We start from the raw sequence: 18,181 nt of genomic DNA on the forward strand, positions 1-18,181 counted from the left end.
GTGAGATTCTGAAATGCAGCCAGGATTTCATTTCTTAAACATCATTCTGGGATACATTTGTGCAACTCATATTCCTAACCAGTCACTCTTCCACATAGATTAGATGTTAATAAAGGTGATCAGTCAGAATCTTACAAGGTGCAATCAATTGATTAGAGTGACAGGCCCCAGCCCAATTACTACAGTGACTGCGCATGAGAGGGGCATTCAAAATCCAACCTCAGCGGGGGTTCAAAGTGGACAACAGGACAACAGCTGCCCATCAATGCAGAGAAAAATTAGGTAGAGCATTTAATGTGCAGACAAACACACTACCACCCTTTTGTTCCCCCACTGAAGTTGAATTTTACTCCCATGGCCACCAGCCCAAGTTTGAATCCCGCTCTGACCAACATACTCACTCATATCTCCCATAGCAGGGAATAGGAATGTCCCTGAACCATTCTAATGCATCCTCAAACACCATGATATGGAAACGAGAAATTAGACAGAACTTTTCACACCCAAAAGATACGGGATATGGTCTCAGTAACCAGTGGAGCAAGCAGAATAAATGGGTTCAAGAAACAACAGGGTGAGGGATAAGGAACATGTTGAGGGGCAGATCAGTGGGAATGATTTAACCAAAAAAGGTTGGAATTATTGGACCAAACCAGTTTCTCCTGTTTCTCTGTTCTGTCAGCTCAATGAGCAACTGCCATTAATTGGTGTTGATGCAGAGTCTGGACTGTTTCACCTTCTCAAACTGGATAGTGCCCAGGGCAGCAGGTTGGATAGGAATGAGCTGGAACTATCAGTGTCTCCAAGCTGTCAAGTTTTTGACCTTCACTGTGTAATCATTGAACAGGCGAATAACAGAGAGCAGGAGAATCCTCCTCATTCTTTCTCCAGCATTCCCACACACAAGTAACAAGGGGAGAGAACCTGGAAAATGTAGCACAAATGTGATTCTTTGTCCAGATTCAGTAATGTTCAAATGTAGCACTTGCCTTGAGTTGATGCCAAAATGTTTTTTTCAGTTTTGAACTTGCTCTTCACCCCTCCCTCCCTTGGTCCACATCGCCAAGATCTTCCTGTCTCAAAGTCTCCAAGAATACCCCTTTCCTTGCAGGTCATTTGAAATATCACTTCCATTTCACCTGCATTCAAACATGTTTACGTGAACATCTGCCTGATGTTGGCTTTGGCTACTCCCAACCCGTTCAGTCCAATACCCTTCCCAATTTCACCTCTTCTTCAGTGCTTGTTCTCAAGCAAGGTGTCACGGCTGGACCAAGGTTGTTCTCACCAATTAAAGTAGGGAATAGCCATCACGCAAGTGGGGGTATGAGCGAAGGGCAAGAATGTTAGCGCCAATGAACAATAGAGGGGGCGAGTGGAGAAGGATGTGTTCAATCATCAGACAAGCAGGGGACTTCAATCTTGGGACTGACTAGAGTATTTTTGGTGCCTTGATAATTCAAAACACCGATTTTAAGAGGGCATGAATACATAGCTTGATTGCAGAGCTAATCCAACATTTATTGTCTTTCCCCTCAATTAGCACATGGATTGGTGTTTTATTTCTTAATTGTTTATTTTTGAATTTCATTGCAACAGAGTCACAAAACAGCAAGATTTCACAATCTCACCCTGAGGTTAAGTAGGATGTAAACACTTTGTGGTTTTTTTTAAAAATTGTTGCGTGTACTTTTTTATGATGCATAAATACTACTTAAATACATAAGGCATATTATCACAAGAAACAAGAGAATGGACCAGATTTTCGCAGAGTCAGGTAAACTCCACTGACTTTAAAAATGGCAGGTATGACCTGGACATGGAAGTCCCACCCCCAATTCCAACAGACCCAATTTTTGCCTCTAAGGGGAAGGGGGCAAGGCATGACTCACACAGGAGTGAAACCTGAAGACTGTGGGGCCAATTGAACTTAGTGCTGAGTTCAAACTGGTCCCATTTTGGCTGTTCCGAGGGCCTTAACCTACACTGTGGGAAGTACAAATTGATGGAGTAGACATAAAGCTCTTGAAGGATGGATAAGGTCTGCTTAAGTGCCATGATCGCCAGCTTTTTAAATCTCCTGCTCTTTAAACTTGAAGAAAAAGGCTTAAACTGTCAGAGTTAAAAAACACCATCTGCTAGATTGTTTTGATTGACAGGATATCTGGAGTATGTTAGAAAAAAAATTACCTTCTGTTTCAATAGAGTTCTTTGTTGACATTTCTCGAGGGATATTCTTGTCATCATGAATGCTTGGCTGAGTTCCAAAAACTTTAATTATCTCAGCAGGGGAGTCTGAGCTCACAGTTTGATTGACAATTTAAAGAGACTATTAAAGGCTTAGCTGCTTCCAAACAGAAATTTGTTTTTATAGGAGTTAGAACACTTGAGTAGATTTAAAATTAGAATTGGAACTTTTTTCACTATCAAGTGTGCATGAGTAAGGACTGTATTAGAATGTTAGGATTTTCTTTTCATCTCCACAAGGCTTCTCATTTCTGCCCATGAGAGATACTAGGAGAGTGGCTATGAAGGTGGCATGAGTTGGCATGGGGGCATGGGAGATATGAGGGGGGCATGAGTTGGCATGGAGCAGCCATGGGAGGTGGCATGAGGGAGCGAGGGGATGAAAGACTTTTAAAGCCATTTGGACAACGTCCCAGAGAACAGAGGTGAGCCTTCTAATCATAAGACCATAAGACCATAGGAGCAGAAATTAGGCCATTCGGCCCCTCGAGTCTGCTCCGCCATTCAATCATGGTTGATAAGTTTCTCAACCCCATTCTCCCACCTTGGCACTCACCCACCCCCATGGCTGCTTACAGTGCGCTTCTGGGGGTCGGTGGGCCCAACTCTATGCCACCCCTGCCTCCCCAGAGTGAAAATTGGGTCTAACAGGGCCCTCTAAACCGAGGCAGGTCTGCCAAGTCGGGACGTTTAGGTAGCGAAAATCAGGCCAAATGTTTTAGAAGGTGGTGTAAAATATATAATGGAAAGGCTATGTTTTTACAACTTGTGTTTATAGGCCTCACTCACTCGTTTTGTTTTCTCTTGTAATTTTTGTCACTGTCCTCACAAAATTAAGCATAATTACCAAAGAAGTTTATATTCATGTTATTTTCTTTGATTAAATGTGATTCCGCCCTTACAGAAGTACCTGACTGCACATCTCTTTTTTTCCACAAGAGTCACACGCCATCCTGACTTGGAAACATATCACCACTCCATCATTGTCACTGGGTCAAAATCCCTCCCTAACAGCACTGTGCGTGTACCTACACCACATGGACTGCAGCAGTTCAACAAGGTGGCTCACCACCACCTTCCCTAGGGCAATCAGGGATGGGCAATAAACACTGGCCTTGCTAGTGACACTCACATCCTATGAACAAATACATTTTTTAAAAAACTGGGCTAAATTAGGAGCATTTTGGGCTCTGAATTCTCATGTACTTGAAACTGGTACAGTGAGTTTCCCACATCTATTCCATGATGGGCTCTTACTGTCAGAAAGTAGAGATTTTCATCACATCAGTCTAGTTTGGATTTGAATCCAATTACCAAAAGTCTCAATCTAATGCACTGCATCACCCAGCGCATCCGCGCTTGACATTTGGAACATGGAACACTCTCACAAAATTACATCAAGACATGATGTTAAGCAGTACTGCAGAAAGAATGATTGAACAACACAGTTGTTACATGCTACTCAATGTAGCACAGTGGATAGTGGGGCTCCGTTGCTAGGCTATAACACATGCTGGCTCAAAGTTAAGCATAGAAACATGTTTACTCAGCATAAGCCTCAGTGTACACAATTTGCAAGGTTCTTGGGATGTCGATAACATTGGAAAGGCTGCATTCATTGCTCGTCCGTAGTTTCCCTGAAGGGATTAAGAGTCAACTATATAGAGGGGAATGGAGTTATACGGAGGGCAAACTAGATAGAATCCCTTCCCCGAAGAACTTCAGTGAATCAGCTAGGTTTTTTTTAAGCACAACAATCGGCAGGTTTCCTGATACCAACCCACTAATTACCAGCTTGGTTTGAACTCTGTTTAATGATGGGACTTGAACTGAGAACCTCTGCGTTGCCACAACCACTAGGCTACTGCACCATGTGAGCTGGTGGCGTTCATTACTACTGTCCATTTGTCTTTATTTCTGTTGTGTTTAGATCTTTGGTTTTGCCTTTAGTAAGAACGTGAGGCTTCCTTTCTTAAACTAAAAATAAAAAAGTGTTGCATTATGACTGAAAAATAAAGCCCAACTGTTCTCAAGTGACAGAAAATGCTGGGAATACTCCGCAGGTCCGGCAGCATCTGTATTTCAGGCCGACGGCCCTTTGAAAGAACTGCAGAGATCTAGACATGTGACAGGTTTTAAGCAGATGTAAAGTTGGGGAAAAGTGTTGGAAAGGACATAAAGGAAGGTCTGTGATAGGGTGGAAGACAGGAGAGATTAAATGATCAATCTTGTGTTTGATCAGGATATTGTCATCTCTTTCGTTATTTAATCACTCCTGTCTTGAAACAGCAAGGTCAGCTGGCTGAGAAGAGGGAAAACAAAAGGACAAAGGGATGTTAATGATAGTGGTACTGGCTAAAGGAGGTGCTGATGGTGGCATTAAGGTCAGAAATCAGAATGTGATAATAGCAGGACAAGGGTAAGCACTCTGGAAAGAATAACATGAACAAGTGACCGATGGCCCTAGTGGGGGTGGGGTTGGGGGGAGGGGATGGTGGTGGGAAAAAAATTGAAAATAGGATCAAAGGTGGGGATAAAACAATGAATAAAATGAAAATAAATTTAAAAAACTTAAAATTAAAATGAAAAAAATTTAAAAATTTTAAAAATTGAAAAAAGGAAATAAAAAGGGGCTGAGGATGATGGAGTTCATGGTCGGAAATTGTTGAACTCAGTGTTGAGTGTGAAAAGCTGTGGTGTCTCATCGAAGTGTGAGCTGCTGTTCCTCAAACTCACGTTGAGCTTCATTGGAACAGTATATAAGGCAGAGGACAGAGAGGTCAGAGTGCGAGTGGGACAGGGAACTAAAGCAAAAGCTGACTGGAAGCTCAGGATTACTATACAGACTGAACAGAAGAGTTCCGCCAAGTTCTTTCAAAACTGTATTGACTGTTCCAGATGTGGTCTCCCCTTCAATGTACAGACCAAATGCAAATTGAGTGACTGTTTTGTGGAACACCACCATTCAGTCCATAAGTGTGACCCCGAAATTCCAACCACCTGTCATTTTAACTCACCACCTTAATCCTATGCTGACCTCTCTGTTGCCATCCTCTGACACTGTTCCAGTGAAACTCAACACAAGCTAGAGGAACAGCACCTCCTATTTAAGATGGAGATGAGGAAGAATTTCTTCTCTCAGAGGGTCGTTAGTCTTTGGAATTATCCTCCCCAGACAGCAGTGGAGGCTAGGTCATTGAATATATTCAAGGCTGAGTTAGCCAAAAAAAAAAATTCTCATGGGAGTCAAAGGTTATGGAAAGTAGAGTTTAGGCCACAATCATATCAGCCATGATCTTATTGAATGGACAGAGCAGACTCAAGGGGCCAAATGGCCTACTCCTGCTCCTATTTCTTATGTCTCGCTATTGCCCTATACAACTGTAGCAAGACATCCCTACTTTTATACTCCATCCCCCTTGCAATAAAGGCCAACATTCCATTTACTTTCCACTCCTTCAGTACCGCACTTGAATGTCGGCCTAGATTATATATGCTCAAATTTCTGGAGAGAGACTTGAACTCTCAAACATTTGACTCAGGTGAGAGAGTGCCAACATTGAGCCAAGTCCATGCTATCAACTTCACAAAATGGAGGTAGAGTCTAATAGAAATGACAATGATAATTGAAGGGGAAAACTGTTACTGAAGGGTAAAATTACCTTGTACCCTGCAATCTGCATATCAAACTCAGTGACCTGCTCTCAGTCCTTTACATTCAAACACCTCAGGGATCAAGATCATTCTGCCTTCACTCTGCACAAACAAGCCTCAGCTGAATGGGAATAGAAAGTGTTGGAGAAACTCAGCAGGTCTGGCAGCATGTGTGGAGACAGAAACAGAGTTAACGTTTCAAGTCCAATATGACTTTTCTTTGGAACTGGTTAGTCAAATACTCATGCAGTCTCAGGTGTGTCACTGGTGTCTTAGCAATGTTTTGAAGAACGGTGCTGCAATGAGGTTCCACAACAAGCAATTTTGTTGGCCTTTTCTGCATAAGACCTGATCTGACATTACCGACCAACAGGTCACAAATTCATACGCACCCAAGTCCAAGAACAAGTGCCCACATCCCTCACATGGAGAATCTCAGCATGGAAATGCAATAACCAGCGCTACACAGAACCTCACGATCAAAAAGGTGCTGGGTTTGGATGCTGACCTGGTGCCATTCACTCTCCTCAGGTCTAGGCTAGGTTATTATCTGGGATGGTGGCCTCAGTACCTTTACGATCAGCTCCAATGTGCACAGGCTTATGTGAGGCAAAAAGGGCATTTTGAAAAAAGGGTCCCAGTTCTTAATCACCACCCAGGGGCCCCATGCCAGAAACTGCTTGTCCACACCTATCATGCAAGGGCAGAAACAGAGTGGGGTCTTGCAGCCTCACACTGTCAAATGTGCCAGCTGATACTCCCAATCTTGGCTCACGTACAAAAAGTGGGTGGAGCAGAGGTAAATGATCCAAGTGTATTCCAACATGTACCAGCACGCACAAGAGAAAGGCAGAACGCTGCAAGGGAAGAGAGGACATGGGGAACTAAGTCAAAGTCAAAGCCTGGGCTGTTGTCATGCAGCAATCGAAGACAAAACAGCCCGCTTTATCGGTACCCCATCCACCGCCTTAAACATTCACTCCTTCCACCATTAGAGCACTGTGGCAGCAGGACAGCAGTGCGTACTACAGACAAGGTGCGCTGCAGCAACTCAACAAGCCTCCTTTGACAACACCTTCTAAACCTGTGATCTCTACCATCTAGAACGTCAAGGGCAGGGCAGCAGATGCACGGGAAGACCACCACCCGCCAGTTCCCCTCCAACAGTTTGACTTAGAACTAAATCGCTGTTCCTTCACTGTCGCTGGTTCAAAATCCTGGAACTCCCCCTCTAACAGCACTTTGGGTGCTCCTACACCACCTGGGCTGTAGCCATTCAAGGAGGCTTTCTCAAGGGCAGTTGGGGATAGGCAAAAATGGTCTTGCCTGCAACACTCACATTCCATGAAAGAATAAAAGTTATGCAGAGGTGTATGAAGGCGGAAAAGCATCAGCTTTAACTGCTCACAGAATTCAAACCAATCGAAACCCATCTCCCCCAGAAAACATGACCAGACCTCGATGAAACTTAAAAACAGTATCGTTGCTTATCAACGGGAACCATAGTTACAGCCAGGATGTTCCAGCCTCTGAGCAGGTACCGAGATTAGATAACTGCTTTGCCTCTTTTATATGTACCAGGCAAAGCAAATATAATTAGAAAGGGAGTTAAATGAACTGATGTGAGCTTTCTCGATGCGTCACAGTCAAGCGGCTATTAATCACTCTCCTGATCAGGGTGTGCTGGAACTCTGGAGGGACTGATACAAACATCTACCTGTACACGACTAAGCTAAAAGCAAAATACTGCACATGTTGGAGATCTGAAATAAAAACAGGAAGTACTTGATCACTCCCAACACCTCATCCCTTTCCAATGGCACCTTCCCGTGGAATTGCAGGAGGTATACCACCTGCCCTCTTACCTCCTCATTGTTCAAGGTGCCAAACGCTCCTTCCAGGTGAAGCAGAGTTTACTTGTACTTCTTTCAACTTAGTCTATTGTATTCGCTGCTCCCAATGCGATCTCCTCTACATTGGGGAGACCAAACGCAGACTGGGTGACCGCTTTGCGGAACACCTCCGGTCTGTCCGCAAGCTTGACCCTGACCTTGCGGTTGCTTGCCGTTTCAATTCACCAACTTACTCTCATGCCCACATTTCTGTCCTCGGCCTGCTACAATGTTCCCGTGCAGCCCAACGCAAACTTGAGGCTTCCAATTGGACACTTTACAGCCTTCTGGACTCAATAGTAAATTCAACTTCAGATCATGAACTCTGTTCCCCATTTTGTCTATTTTCCTGTAGTGCCAGTCTGTATCGTCTGTATCTTGTTCTCATGTTTCGCTTTCAGACAGCACTGACCTTTATTCTGCTATTAACACCCACTCTACACCAATGCTTTGTTCCTTTACTACTACCATTCCCATTGCCTTTCGTTCCATGACATCTTTGTAATTTAATCTCTCCCATCCTCTAACCTATCCCTGACCTTCCCTTTTTGCTCCACCTGCCCCTCCCCCCTTTCTCAACAGCACAATACCCATTAAATTTCTGCCTCACTTCAGTTCCGAGAAAGATTCATATTGGACTCGAACCGTTAACTCTGTATCTCTCTCCACAGATGCTGCCGGACCTGTTGAGTGTTTCCAGCACGCTGTTTTCATTTCAAACACACTCGGTGCCAGTTGCTGTAGAGGACTATGGGAAATCAGGCAGTGTCCAGAACAGCACAGCCCATAATACATAAGCTCAACTCGCAGGTACCAAGCAAACAGGGAGGAAGCATCTCCGGGAAACAGTCTCCCTCTCGAACCTGATATGAAGGGTTTGTGCAAAATATGTGACCAGTGGTATCTGTTACTTAGTAAGCATGGGGAATTTGCAATCAATAATTTATTCAGGTCTCTCCCTTTATTGTCCTGTGAGAAGGACATCAAGTCTCATACATCTGGACACTGCATTTTCCAAATATGTGCATTTGGCTGTGTGATTCCCGCTGACGAAACCTTCAGTCCAAACCTGTGTAAGCAAATATTATGCAAACCAAGAATCCAATAAGGACTCATACATAAAATTGAGGTTTTCCTTGAAAAGGACAGGGAGTGGCTCGGTATCACTGTTGATAAACGTACTGGCAAGTGTGGTACTGAGTCATGTCAGACCTGGGAGGTCCCAGGTCTCTGCTGAGCAGCTTATCCTCAGCTGGGGCAGTAACTCAAGTCCCTCCAGGCTGCGAAAAGGGAGGGGGGAGAGAAAAGAGAATATAAAAGAGTAGTTGGCCATGGTTACTCCTCCTGGTCTCTCTCCAGTCGGCCCAATTTTGTGCATGGGGTGAAGACAGGATCAAGCTCAGCGATAACCTCCTCCTCCCAGGATCGAATAACTGCCAATGTTTAAGCCCAGGCTTGCAGATGAAGCAGGGACAATGATTTATTGCTCCATTTCTGTGGATGCGTGTTCAGCGCCAGGATTCTCATCACAAAACAAGCCATAGGTCTCACCCAACCCATGAAGGTGAGGACCTCAGGCAGAAGGGAGCAAGGCAATGCAGGATACTCTCCCCACTACCCACTGATAATTACAAAGCATCCAAGGCCTGGGAGTCCATCATCTGCTAGCTCACTTGACATAAGGCAATGGTTAGTTAGTGAAGGAGGGAGGAAGATGTCAGTGGATGAGCAGAACAGGTCTTCACAGGTGTGTCAACAAACTCCACAATGCCGCACAATCTCTTTGGACTGTTATAAGGACAGTGACTCGGATAAATAGGTCCTTTTCAAAAGGCCCAATATTCTATTTCTGCTGGGGAGGGAAGGGTTGTGTGATTACAGCCAGCGGGCTAGGGTTATTAGTGGGTACATGAGCATGAATGGAACTTTTGGAGGTTTTCTCAAACTGTCTTCGTGGATTAGACAGTACGTATAGAGCTGTAGCTCAGCAGATCAAATGTACAGGACAGGGACATGATGCATGGGTGGGTTAATAGTAGGATAGGATCAGCGGTGGGGCAGGGATGCCAATGGTGGGGCAGGGATGCCAATGGTGGGGCAGGGATGCCAATGGTGGGGCAGGGATGCCAATGGTGGGGCAGGGATGCCAATGGTGGGGCAGGGATGCCACCAATGGGGCAGAGTCAATGACCAGGTAAAATTCAGAGCAGGCTATGGTCAATAAGAGTGTACAGAGAATGATAAGGACAGGGCCTGTGGAGTTTGTGGCTACATGGCCTTTTCTTATTTCGTTTCCAGGAATATACTTCAAACTTCAGGCAATGGTATAAAATGGGCAACATCGAATCAGCCTCCCATAGTACGCCATGCTCAACTTCCCTTTCAGTGGATAGGCAGAATCAGGCAAAGTGTAGGATAGGTGACTAGTTTGATGCCTCACACCATCGGCCAATGGTAAACTCACCCCAAACTGTGTAGGACAAAACATCAATCTACTTTTCATTGTGATGGACAAAATAAAAATTCACAGCATGATTCTCTCCAGGGACTTACTAGCATGGTAGGTGGAGAACAAACCATAACAATGCTGGTTATACTGACAACATATTGAAGGTATCAGTGAGGTGCAAAAACCTCTCAAGAACATTCCCCATTTCCCATGAGGAAGATTCAACGAAGCTGCCATTTTGAAGTTCGACACACTGGAGGGGGTCCATTAGCATAGATGTGCTACAAGCAACGAGAGTGACATGGAAGATGCACCATTTCTCAAAGACACTTTCAGAGCACTTGAAGCAGCAATGAAATATGCTGAAGAAACAATTTGTTTATTCTGTTTCACACAATGGGGAACGGGATACAGTTCTAGAATAATAAGGGTGCATTCAGTGATTTCAGTGGAGAGCTGCACTCATCGGAGATGCTGCTCCCTTTCAGTGCATTTCTCACTATGATCAGTGAATGTGTCCTATGCAAAAATTTGTATATAAAATATCATCAGCTATAAACACTCCTCTCCTCATCAGACAAAGTACAGTACAGACTGACCACAACAGACTTGGTTAATAACACAGACAGGTTCCAATCTGTTAATCCCCTTAAATCTGCAAGCAATAAGCAGGTCAAGTACAGGTAGTCCATGGGTTTTCAAATCAGCTTAAAGTGACAGTGCGAATCTTCCCTCACAGTTGTACTATGCTGAATAAGCTCCTGGTTTACTGTCTGCAATGCATATCATCCCAATGATTGGTAGAGTGCAAACGCCCTGTACTGAAAAGCAAGGCTCTGAGGATGTGTCCCCCAAAGGTGGGCTGTGATGAGATTTTGCAGTGTCCCAGTATCCCAGGTCACAAAATTGGATTTCGCTGCTCTGAGAGGGCACAGACACACAAGCATGAACACTGGTGCAAAATCTAGTTTCTTTGAAGAATGGATAAAATCCTGACTGGGGAAGAGTTCCACTGTTAAGTGAGTATGCAAGGTAAAAACACAACCGAATGCATCTGTGATGCCTTCCACTGTTAATCAGCCTGCCAGTACTCACATTGGTTGGGTGAACTAGCCGACGACAGCTGGTAATTTGAAATTTGCCCCCAGCATGAGGCGTTGCCTTAAACAAAGGATGAGAGGAGATCAGGGAAACACTATAGCTTAGTTCTGTATCATCTGAGAGGAAGTAAAGGGGGTTAACAAGATTAAGATGTTAGACCTGGATTATCACAGTGTCAGCTGACAGGAAGAAGGAGTTTACTGACAAATACAACATTACATCAACACACTGCACCATTTCTTAAAGAAACTCCTCCCCTGACTCCATTAAACAATATCATGATCCCATTCTTATTAAAATATGTTACAAAAATAAATTTCATGATTCTTTTTCAAAACACACGTACAATTTATCTTTTTACATGTCCCATATTCGGTAAATGTCAGGGTCAAAGATGAATTATGACTACACAAAGACAATGTCACTTTGATTTTAAAACTCGAAAGCAAAAAAAAAACTTAAAACAGTCCTTTTCTTTTGGTTGAATGTTAAGTTCAGCATGCAGGTAGTTCTCGCTACCAACCTGCCCCTCTGCTAGCCGATGAGCTCCAAACACTGGTTCCCTGAGAGAGGGACGGCTCAGCACTTTGCCTGGGCATGACCACGGGCTTCGAGATTGTCGCTTTCCTGACAAACTCTTCTGACATATCCTCGATGGATGAAATATCCAGCTCACTCTCCTCGTCATCTGACAGCTGCCAACAGAAAGCAGAAATGGTTTAATTCCTGGATACGCCATGATGGAGGTAGCTGGGTGGGGTGGGGGAGTTGGGAAAACATGTAGGGCATGAAAGGCAGCTGGATTCTGCACGTGTGAACCTGTGTAAGTGAAGGGCAAGTGAGTGTGAGTGTCTGTGCGCATTAGCAATGTGTGCATGTGTGACAGTGAGTGTGTGTGAGTTAGTTTATGTATGCATCTACCAATACTGGAAATTTCCTGGACTGAATGTTCCAGAAGAGAGTCACCCTAAAGCCACAGAAAACTCAGGACAGTAAGTGGGTGCTCATTGAGCAAGGTAAGAAGAGGCAGGGCGTGCTGGAATCCTCCAGCAGTGTGACGCTCACTAACCAGTTGACACCAGTGAGGGTGACAATATCAGTGCAGTCTGGAGCATGGCACTGTGGGGTTAAGGAATGCACAGGGGACACAACCAAATCCAGCAATGCAGTTGTCACTGTGGATTCAATATTCAAGGGGATATAGAGCGTTACTGCATTTGCCAACATCAATCTCGAAGTTTGTCACATCCTTGCTGCCAGGATAACAGACATCACTGAGGGGGTGCAGAACATTTTGAAGGCAGAAAGGGAAGGCAGGAAGGGAAGAAGCCATGGTTCAAATGGGAAGCAATTAAATAGGAAGCAAAAGGCGCCGAGATTTTGCAGCCTGGGGAAGAAGTTACAAAACAGGGCCTCAAAGTAGTCATTTCTGGACTACCAGTTCCAGGTGCTGGTGAGTATAGGAAGAGGTTAATGCTGGTGAGTATAGATAAAGCAGGTTAATGGATAGATGGAGGTAAGATGTAGATGGGGGAACATCAGATTCCTGGGGTATTGATACCTGTCCTGGGGCAGGAGGGGCCAGTTCAAGGTGGACAGGTTGCACCTCAACAGAGCTGGGACCAAAGTCCTCATGAGGAGGTTACTTCTGCTGTGGAGGAGGGTTTAAACTCAGTTAGCAGGGGGATGGGCACCAGGTTGAAACATTGGAGAGGAGAAACAAGAGGACTGGGGGAGATAAATAGCACCTACAGTAAAAAATATTTCAGGAATCAGATGAAGGGCAAATGCAAGACATTCTCAAATGGTCTAGGAGTGCATGTGCATAACTGCATAGAATGTGATACATAAGATTAGTGAGCTACAACCACAAGTCGCCACATGGTAACAGAGTCATTGCTCAAACAAGCAAACGAGGGTAGAATTTGAATTTAATTTCCTGGCTACAGGGTATTCAGGAATGTTAGGGGAGGAGAAGAGCAGGATGGGTGGCAATATTGTTGAGCAAATCGGAAAATCCAAAAAGTCAGCAAAGTTGAGCACTCAAAGACAGAGTCCACTTGATCGGAATTAAGGAGCAATCAGAATTAAGGATCATAATTCTTCTTCTTCGAGTCTCTGCCCAAAGCAGGGTCCAACCCACAACGCAATGGCTTCTACCATAGCTAGGGCAAGAAGGCAAGTCCCAGTCCACCCCAGCCAGAACGGGGATCCAACTCCTTGTTGTTGGCACCAATCCGATCCACACTGGCCGACCCCCCCCCCCGGAGTCCAAGTTGCTGTGGCAACATACACTTCTACATGCATGTTGTGGTCTGGAGCTATGAATAGTGATGGCAGAGGTTCCAATTTTCTTTCCATCACATGGCTGACTAAGAATCTCTCCCGCTCTTACCACCTGCCATTAGTGTGTGGTGGAAGGATTTGCAGGTTGATATTCAACCTGTGTGGCCGTGTTATGAATGCACCTTCCTTAACCATCAAGTCCTGAAGTGGGTCTTGAACCCAGAGCTTCTCGTTCAAAGGCAGGGATACTGTCCTACGCCACAAGACCACCTGAGGATTGCATTATCAGGTGTATACTAAAGGCCACCAAATAGTAGGAAGAAGATAGAGGGACAAATCTACAGGCAAGTTACAGAAAGATGCACAAACTGCAGATTAGGGATAATGGCCTGGGATTCCTGAAATAGGTGCAAGAGAACTTTCTTGATGAGTTAGTTTCCAGCTGAATGAGGGAGGGAGCAGCACTGGATTTAGTTCTGGGAAATGAAGCAGGACAAGTGGAGCATGTTTCAGTCGGAGAGCATACTATCATCAAGTTTAAAATAGTTATAGAAAAGGACAAGGAACAATCCAGAGTGAAAATATTTAGCTGGAGGAAGGATGATTTCATTGAGTTTAAAAGGGATCTGGCCCAGGTGGATTGGAATCAAAAATTGATGGACAAAACGGGAATTGAGCAATTGGAGGCCTTCAAAGAGGAGATGGTTCAGGTAGAGTCGACACATTCTTTGAAGGTGATATTGCATGTGGACAGGCCATTAAAAAACAAAAGCATGTGGGATCCCCGGCATTATCAACTGAGACATTGAGTACAAAAAGCAAAGAGTTATGCTGAGCCTTTGTAAAACACTGGTTAGGCCTCGGCTGAAGTATCACGTTCAATTCTGGCCACCACACTTTAGAAAGAATGGCAAGGCCCTGGAGAGCATGCAGAAGAGATTTTCTAGAATGATACCAGGAATGAGGGACTTCTGTTATCGGGAGAGGCTGGAGAAACAGGGGTTGGTCTCTTTAGAGCAGAGAAGGTTAAGAGGAGATTTGATAGAGGTGTTCAGGGTTATGAATGGTTTTGATAGAGTAAATAAGGAGAAATTGTTTCCAGTGGCAGGATGGTTGATAACCAGAGGACACAGATTCAAGGTGATTAGCAACAGGAGAAGCAGGAGGGAGATGAGGGGGGGAAATAAATCACAGCGACTTGTTGTGATCTGGAAAGCACTGCCTGAAAGGTTGCTGGAGGCAGATACAATAGTAACTTTCAAAGGAAAATTGGATAATTATTTGACAGGGAAAAAAAATTAAAGGCTATCAGGAAAAAGCGAAAGATGGGCTAATCGGATAGCTCTACCAAACAGCCAGCACCGATGCTATAGAACAAATGATCTCCTTCCACACTGCATTATTCAATGCTTTAATGTGCACAGGATGAGGGGGAATCCTCATCTTCATGTTGAGTTCCCAGTGGATAAGGTATTGGTGTAAAATCCAAACTCAGGATGGCCTTTGGTGAGCTGCCCAAGTGCACAAGCTTTTTCCATTAATTCTCTGGGTGTTGCCAGCATTTACTGTTCATCTTCAGTTTGTCCTTGGAAGGTTATGGTAAGGGAGTAGTTTTCTGAGTTGCTTCAGAGTGCAGCTAAGAGTCATATACAGGCCAGATTGGGTAAAGATGGCAGCTTTAATTCCTTAAAGGACATTAGCAGACGAGTTGGGCCTTCGCAATCTGACAGCTTTTGGTCATTTCTACTGGTCCCAGCTTTTAACTTTCAGATTTATCCCTAAACTAAATTCAAAATCTCAAACGGCAACATAGGATTTGAACTCTCATGCTCCGGATTATTAGTCCAGTCTAATGATTACTCTATCATATCCACATGGCAGACTGAACTGACCCATTCAGTTCAGAAAGGTTCATGTGGATTCTGGCAGGTTAGATGAGCTAAGTTGGGGCACTACACTCCCTGGATAGAGATGGGAAATATTGTCCAGGGCTTCCCCTCCCACAATCACTGCCCCCTGGGAGAGAATGGGATTTGGTCATCTGTGCTGCACACAGTGTGGACGCTCCCTGGGCAGGTCCAACTTGTGAAGAATAGGCAAGGTACCAGAAAACAGTTGGTGCCTGTGGATCTGTAGCCAATAAGAATGAGTTCATTCACAAAAGATGGGAAGGAAGCTTGGAGGAGGGGTCAGGGGTGGGATGAAGAGGGAGATGGGAGGACAAGGCACTTTAGTCATAAACACATAACCCTCTTGAAACCTATACAGTATCTCATATTAACCATGAAATAGTTGCAAACTCTCAACTGGTCTGCAGTAAGACAAAGTGTGGAAGTGTGTCCCCTGCTGGCAAGCAGCCATTGTCCATGGAGCTATACCTCGATGCAACAAGAACACTAGGAAATGGGTGAATGAATGCTAGGAGTTAGAATCCTTGACATCCTTAAACCTCTTCGCACCCAAGTGATTACATTTGGAAGTTTTAGTCACTGTTGTGCAGGCGCACAAAGCAACAAATTTGTGCACAGCAAGATCCCACAAAACAATAAATGAACAAATGACCATAAAGTAGGGTTTCAGTGATATTGGTTGAGGGGAGAATGCTGGTTCGGACACCAGGGAAAGTGCCTGCTCTTCTTCAAGTCGTGATCCCCCTACATCCCACCGGAGGCTCATTTTAGTGAAGGTCAAAAGTCAGACCAGCTTGTGTCCGATGCAAAATCACAATCCCAGCAAAGCACTCTAAGATTTTGAAGAGAAAAAAATTGCAGGGCTGCAGGGAAAAGGCGGGAGGGTGAGACTAGGTGAGTTGCTCTTGCAGGGGGCTGGCAAAGACAGGGCAGGATGAATGGCCTCCTTCCAATCAGTAACCATTCTATAATTCTACATCTTTTAAACATAATCAGCAGGCCCGACTGAGACTGCTCCTGGCAGCAGAAAAGACTTTTCCTTCTTGTTCATAACTCTCAACAAAATTTCTATCATCTGTTCTGCTTCCCCCATCAAAGGCCAAGTAATCTGTTTGTATAGACAGAAAAATGTCATCTCGCAAAGACCTGCTCCTTCCCCTAGCTGGACAAATGGAAAGCATTTGAATGTCAACTAATTATTTATAGGTTGCAACATACAGGGGGAAGAAAGATCTAACACAAAACCAGTCAATTAATGGCATTTTGGGCCCCTTTACCTGCAACCTCTTGATGACAGTGCTGTTTTCTGGAGAAGATCGAGATGCAGCTTGGGGTGTAGGTATGAGCTTAACACCTCCGATGGGTTTCTTTGCTGGAGAGCTGAGCTGTTTCTCCAAACTCTTTGTCATGCTTTGAACCATAGTTCCTAGGGGACAGGGGAAAGAAAACAGCACAATGATGAGACACAGTGCTGAGCACACTTCACCACCACGGCCTAGCATCAATGTCACCACCACCATCATTACCAAAATCAACAACAACATTGTCAAAATCACCACCTCCACTTTCATTGACAACACCAGCACCTTTGTCAACATTGTAAAAAGCATCATCAGCAAAAGTGATATCAACAAAATCAAATTCGAATCATCAATGACAAATCCCGTAAAGTCACCTTTCTTTTTGTTTTACCCATTCTCATTGTGGCTATCACTGGCTAGACCTCCACATATTGCCCATCCTTAGCTGCCTTATTAATAGGTGGTGATAACAGATGGCTCGCTAGGCCATTTTAGCAGTCAGTTCAGAGTCAATCACACTGATGCGGGACTGGAGTCACATATGAGCCAGACTGACTAGGGACAGAGTTTTCCCTTCTGTGAAGGACATTGATGAACCATTTGGGTTTTTATGACAGTCTGACAGTTTCATGCCCATTTCCACTGATTCCAGCTTTTTATTTCATGTTTTCTTTGCCAGCATTTTAAGTGGGCGGGCCAATTAAGGCTCCCTGTGCAGGCAGGAGGAATAGGCTGAGTCGGTGCATGCGCGCGGAAGAGCGCAGGAATCTCCCTGAGGCACAGAGCTGCCTCAGGGAGAGTAGTTTGATTTCAGAAAAGTGTAATAAAGAAAAAAGGAAAATTTTATGACAGGTCCCCTCGTGACAGTGTCATGTGAGCTGGGACATGTCAATGAATTTTATTTAAAATTTTTATTAAACTTTAAAAACCTCATCCCGCCCGTGGATGAGGTTTCATGATAAATGCGAAGGCCGCCTGGGCTCTTCGCCTGCCCGTCAGCCTTAAGGTTGGACGGGCAGCTCCGTTAATTAGTTTAATTGGTGTCTAAATGGCCTTAATAGGCTTTTGACAGTTTGGCGGGCGCGCAGCCGACTCCGATGTGTGCCCGCTGAACTCAAGATCTGAATGACGCGTGCTGACGTCGGGACGCACGCCCGATGTCACCTCAGTAAGCCTAAGGGCAGGTGGACTAGTGTGCGCCTTACCCAACCCCCCTTATTAAGGGGACTGGATCAGTGTGGGGGTGTGTCAGAGAAGGTGGCGGCCTAACCAGGCTACATATTTTATATGTCCCCTCCTCAAAACATGTTTGACGGGGGGACGCACGCCCGATGTCACCAC

General features: G+C 44.7%; 1 protein-coding gene across 2 annotated transcripts in view; it reads right to left on the reverse strand.

The window, feature by feature from the left end:
- dzip1l (DAZ interacting zinc finger protein 1-like) overlaps window positions 1-18,181 on the reverse strand; it is a 128,501-nt gene that overhangs the window by 53,216 nt on the left and 57,104 nt on the right. For both annotated transcript variants that reach the window (XM_078563462.1, XM_078563459.1), the window contains 2 exons: window positions 16,817-16,965; window positions 11,867-12,038 (listed from right to left, as the gene is read on the reverse strand). In XM_078563462.1, coding sequence (XP_078419588.1) covers window positions 11,867-12,038; window positions 16,817-16,965 — 321 coding nt within the window. The remainder of the gene's footprint in view (window positions 1-11,866; window positions 12,039-16,816; window positions 16,966-18,181) is intronic.

The sequence above is a fragment of the Cetorhinus maximus genome, chromosome 19 (assembly GCF_964194155.1).
Source record: "Cetorhinus maximus chromosome 19, sCetMax3.hap1.1, whole genome shotgun sequence".
NCBI classification, from domain to species: domain Eukaryota; kingdom Metazoa; phylum Chordata; class Chondrichthyes; order Lamniformes; family Cetorhinidae; genus Cetorhinus; species Cetorhinus maximus.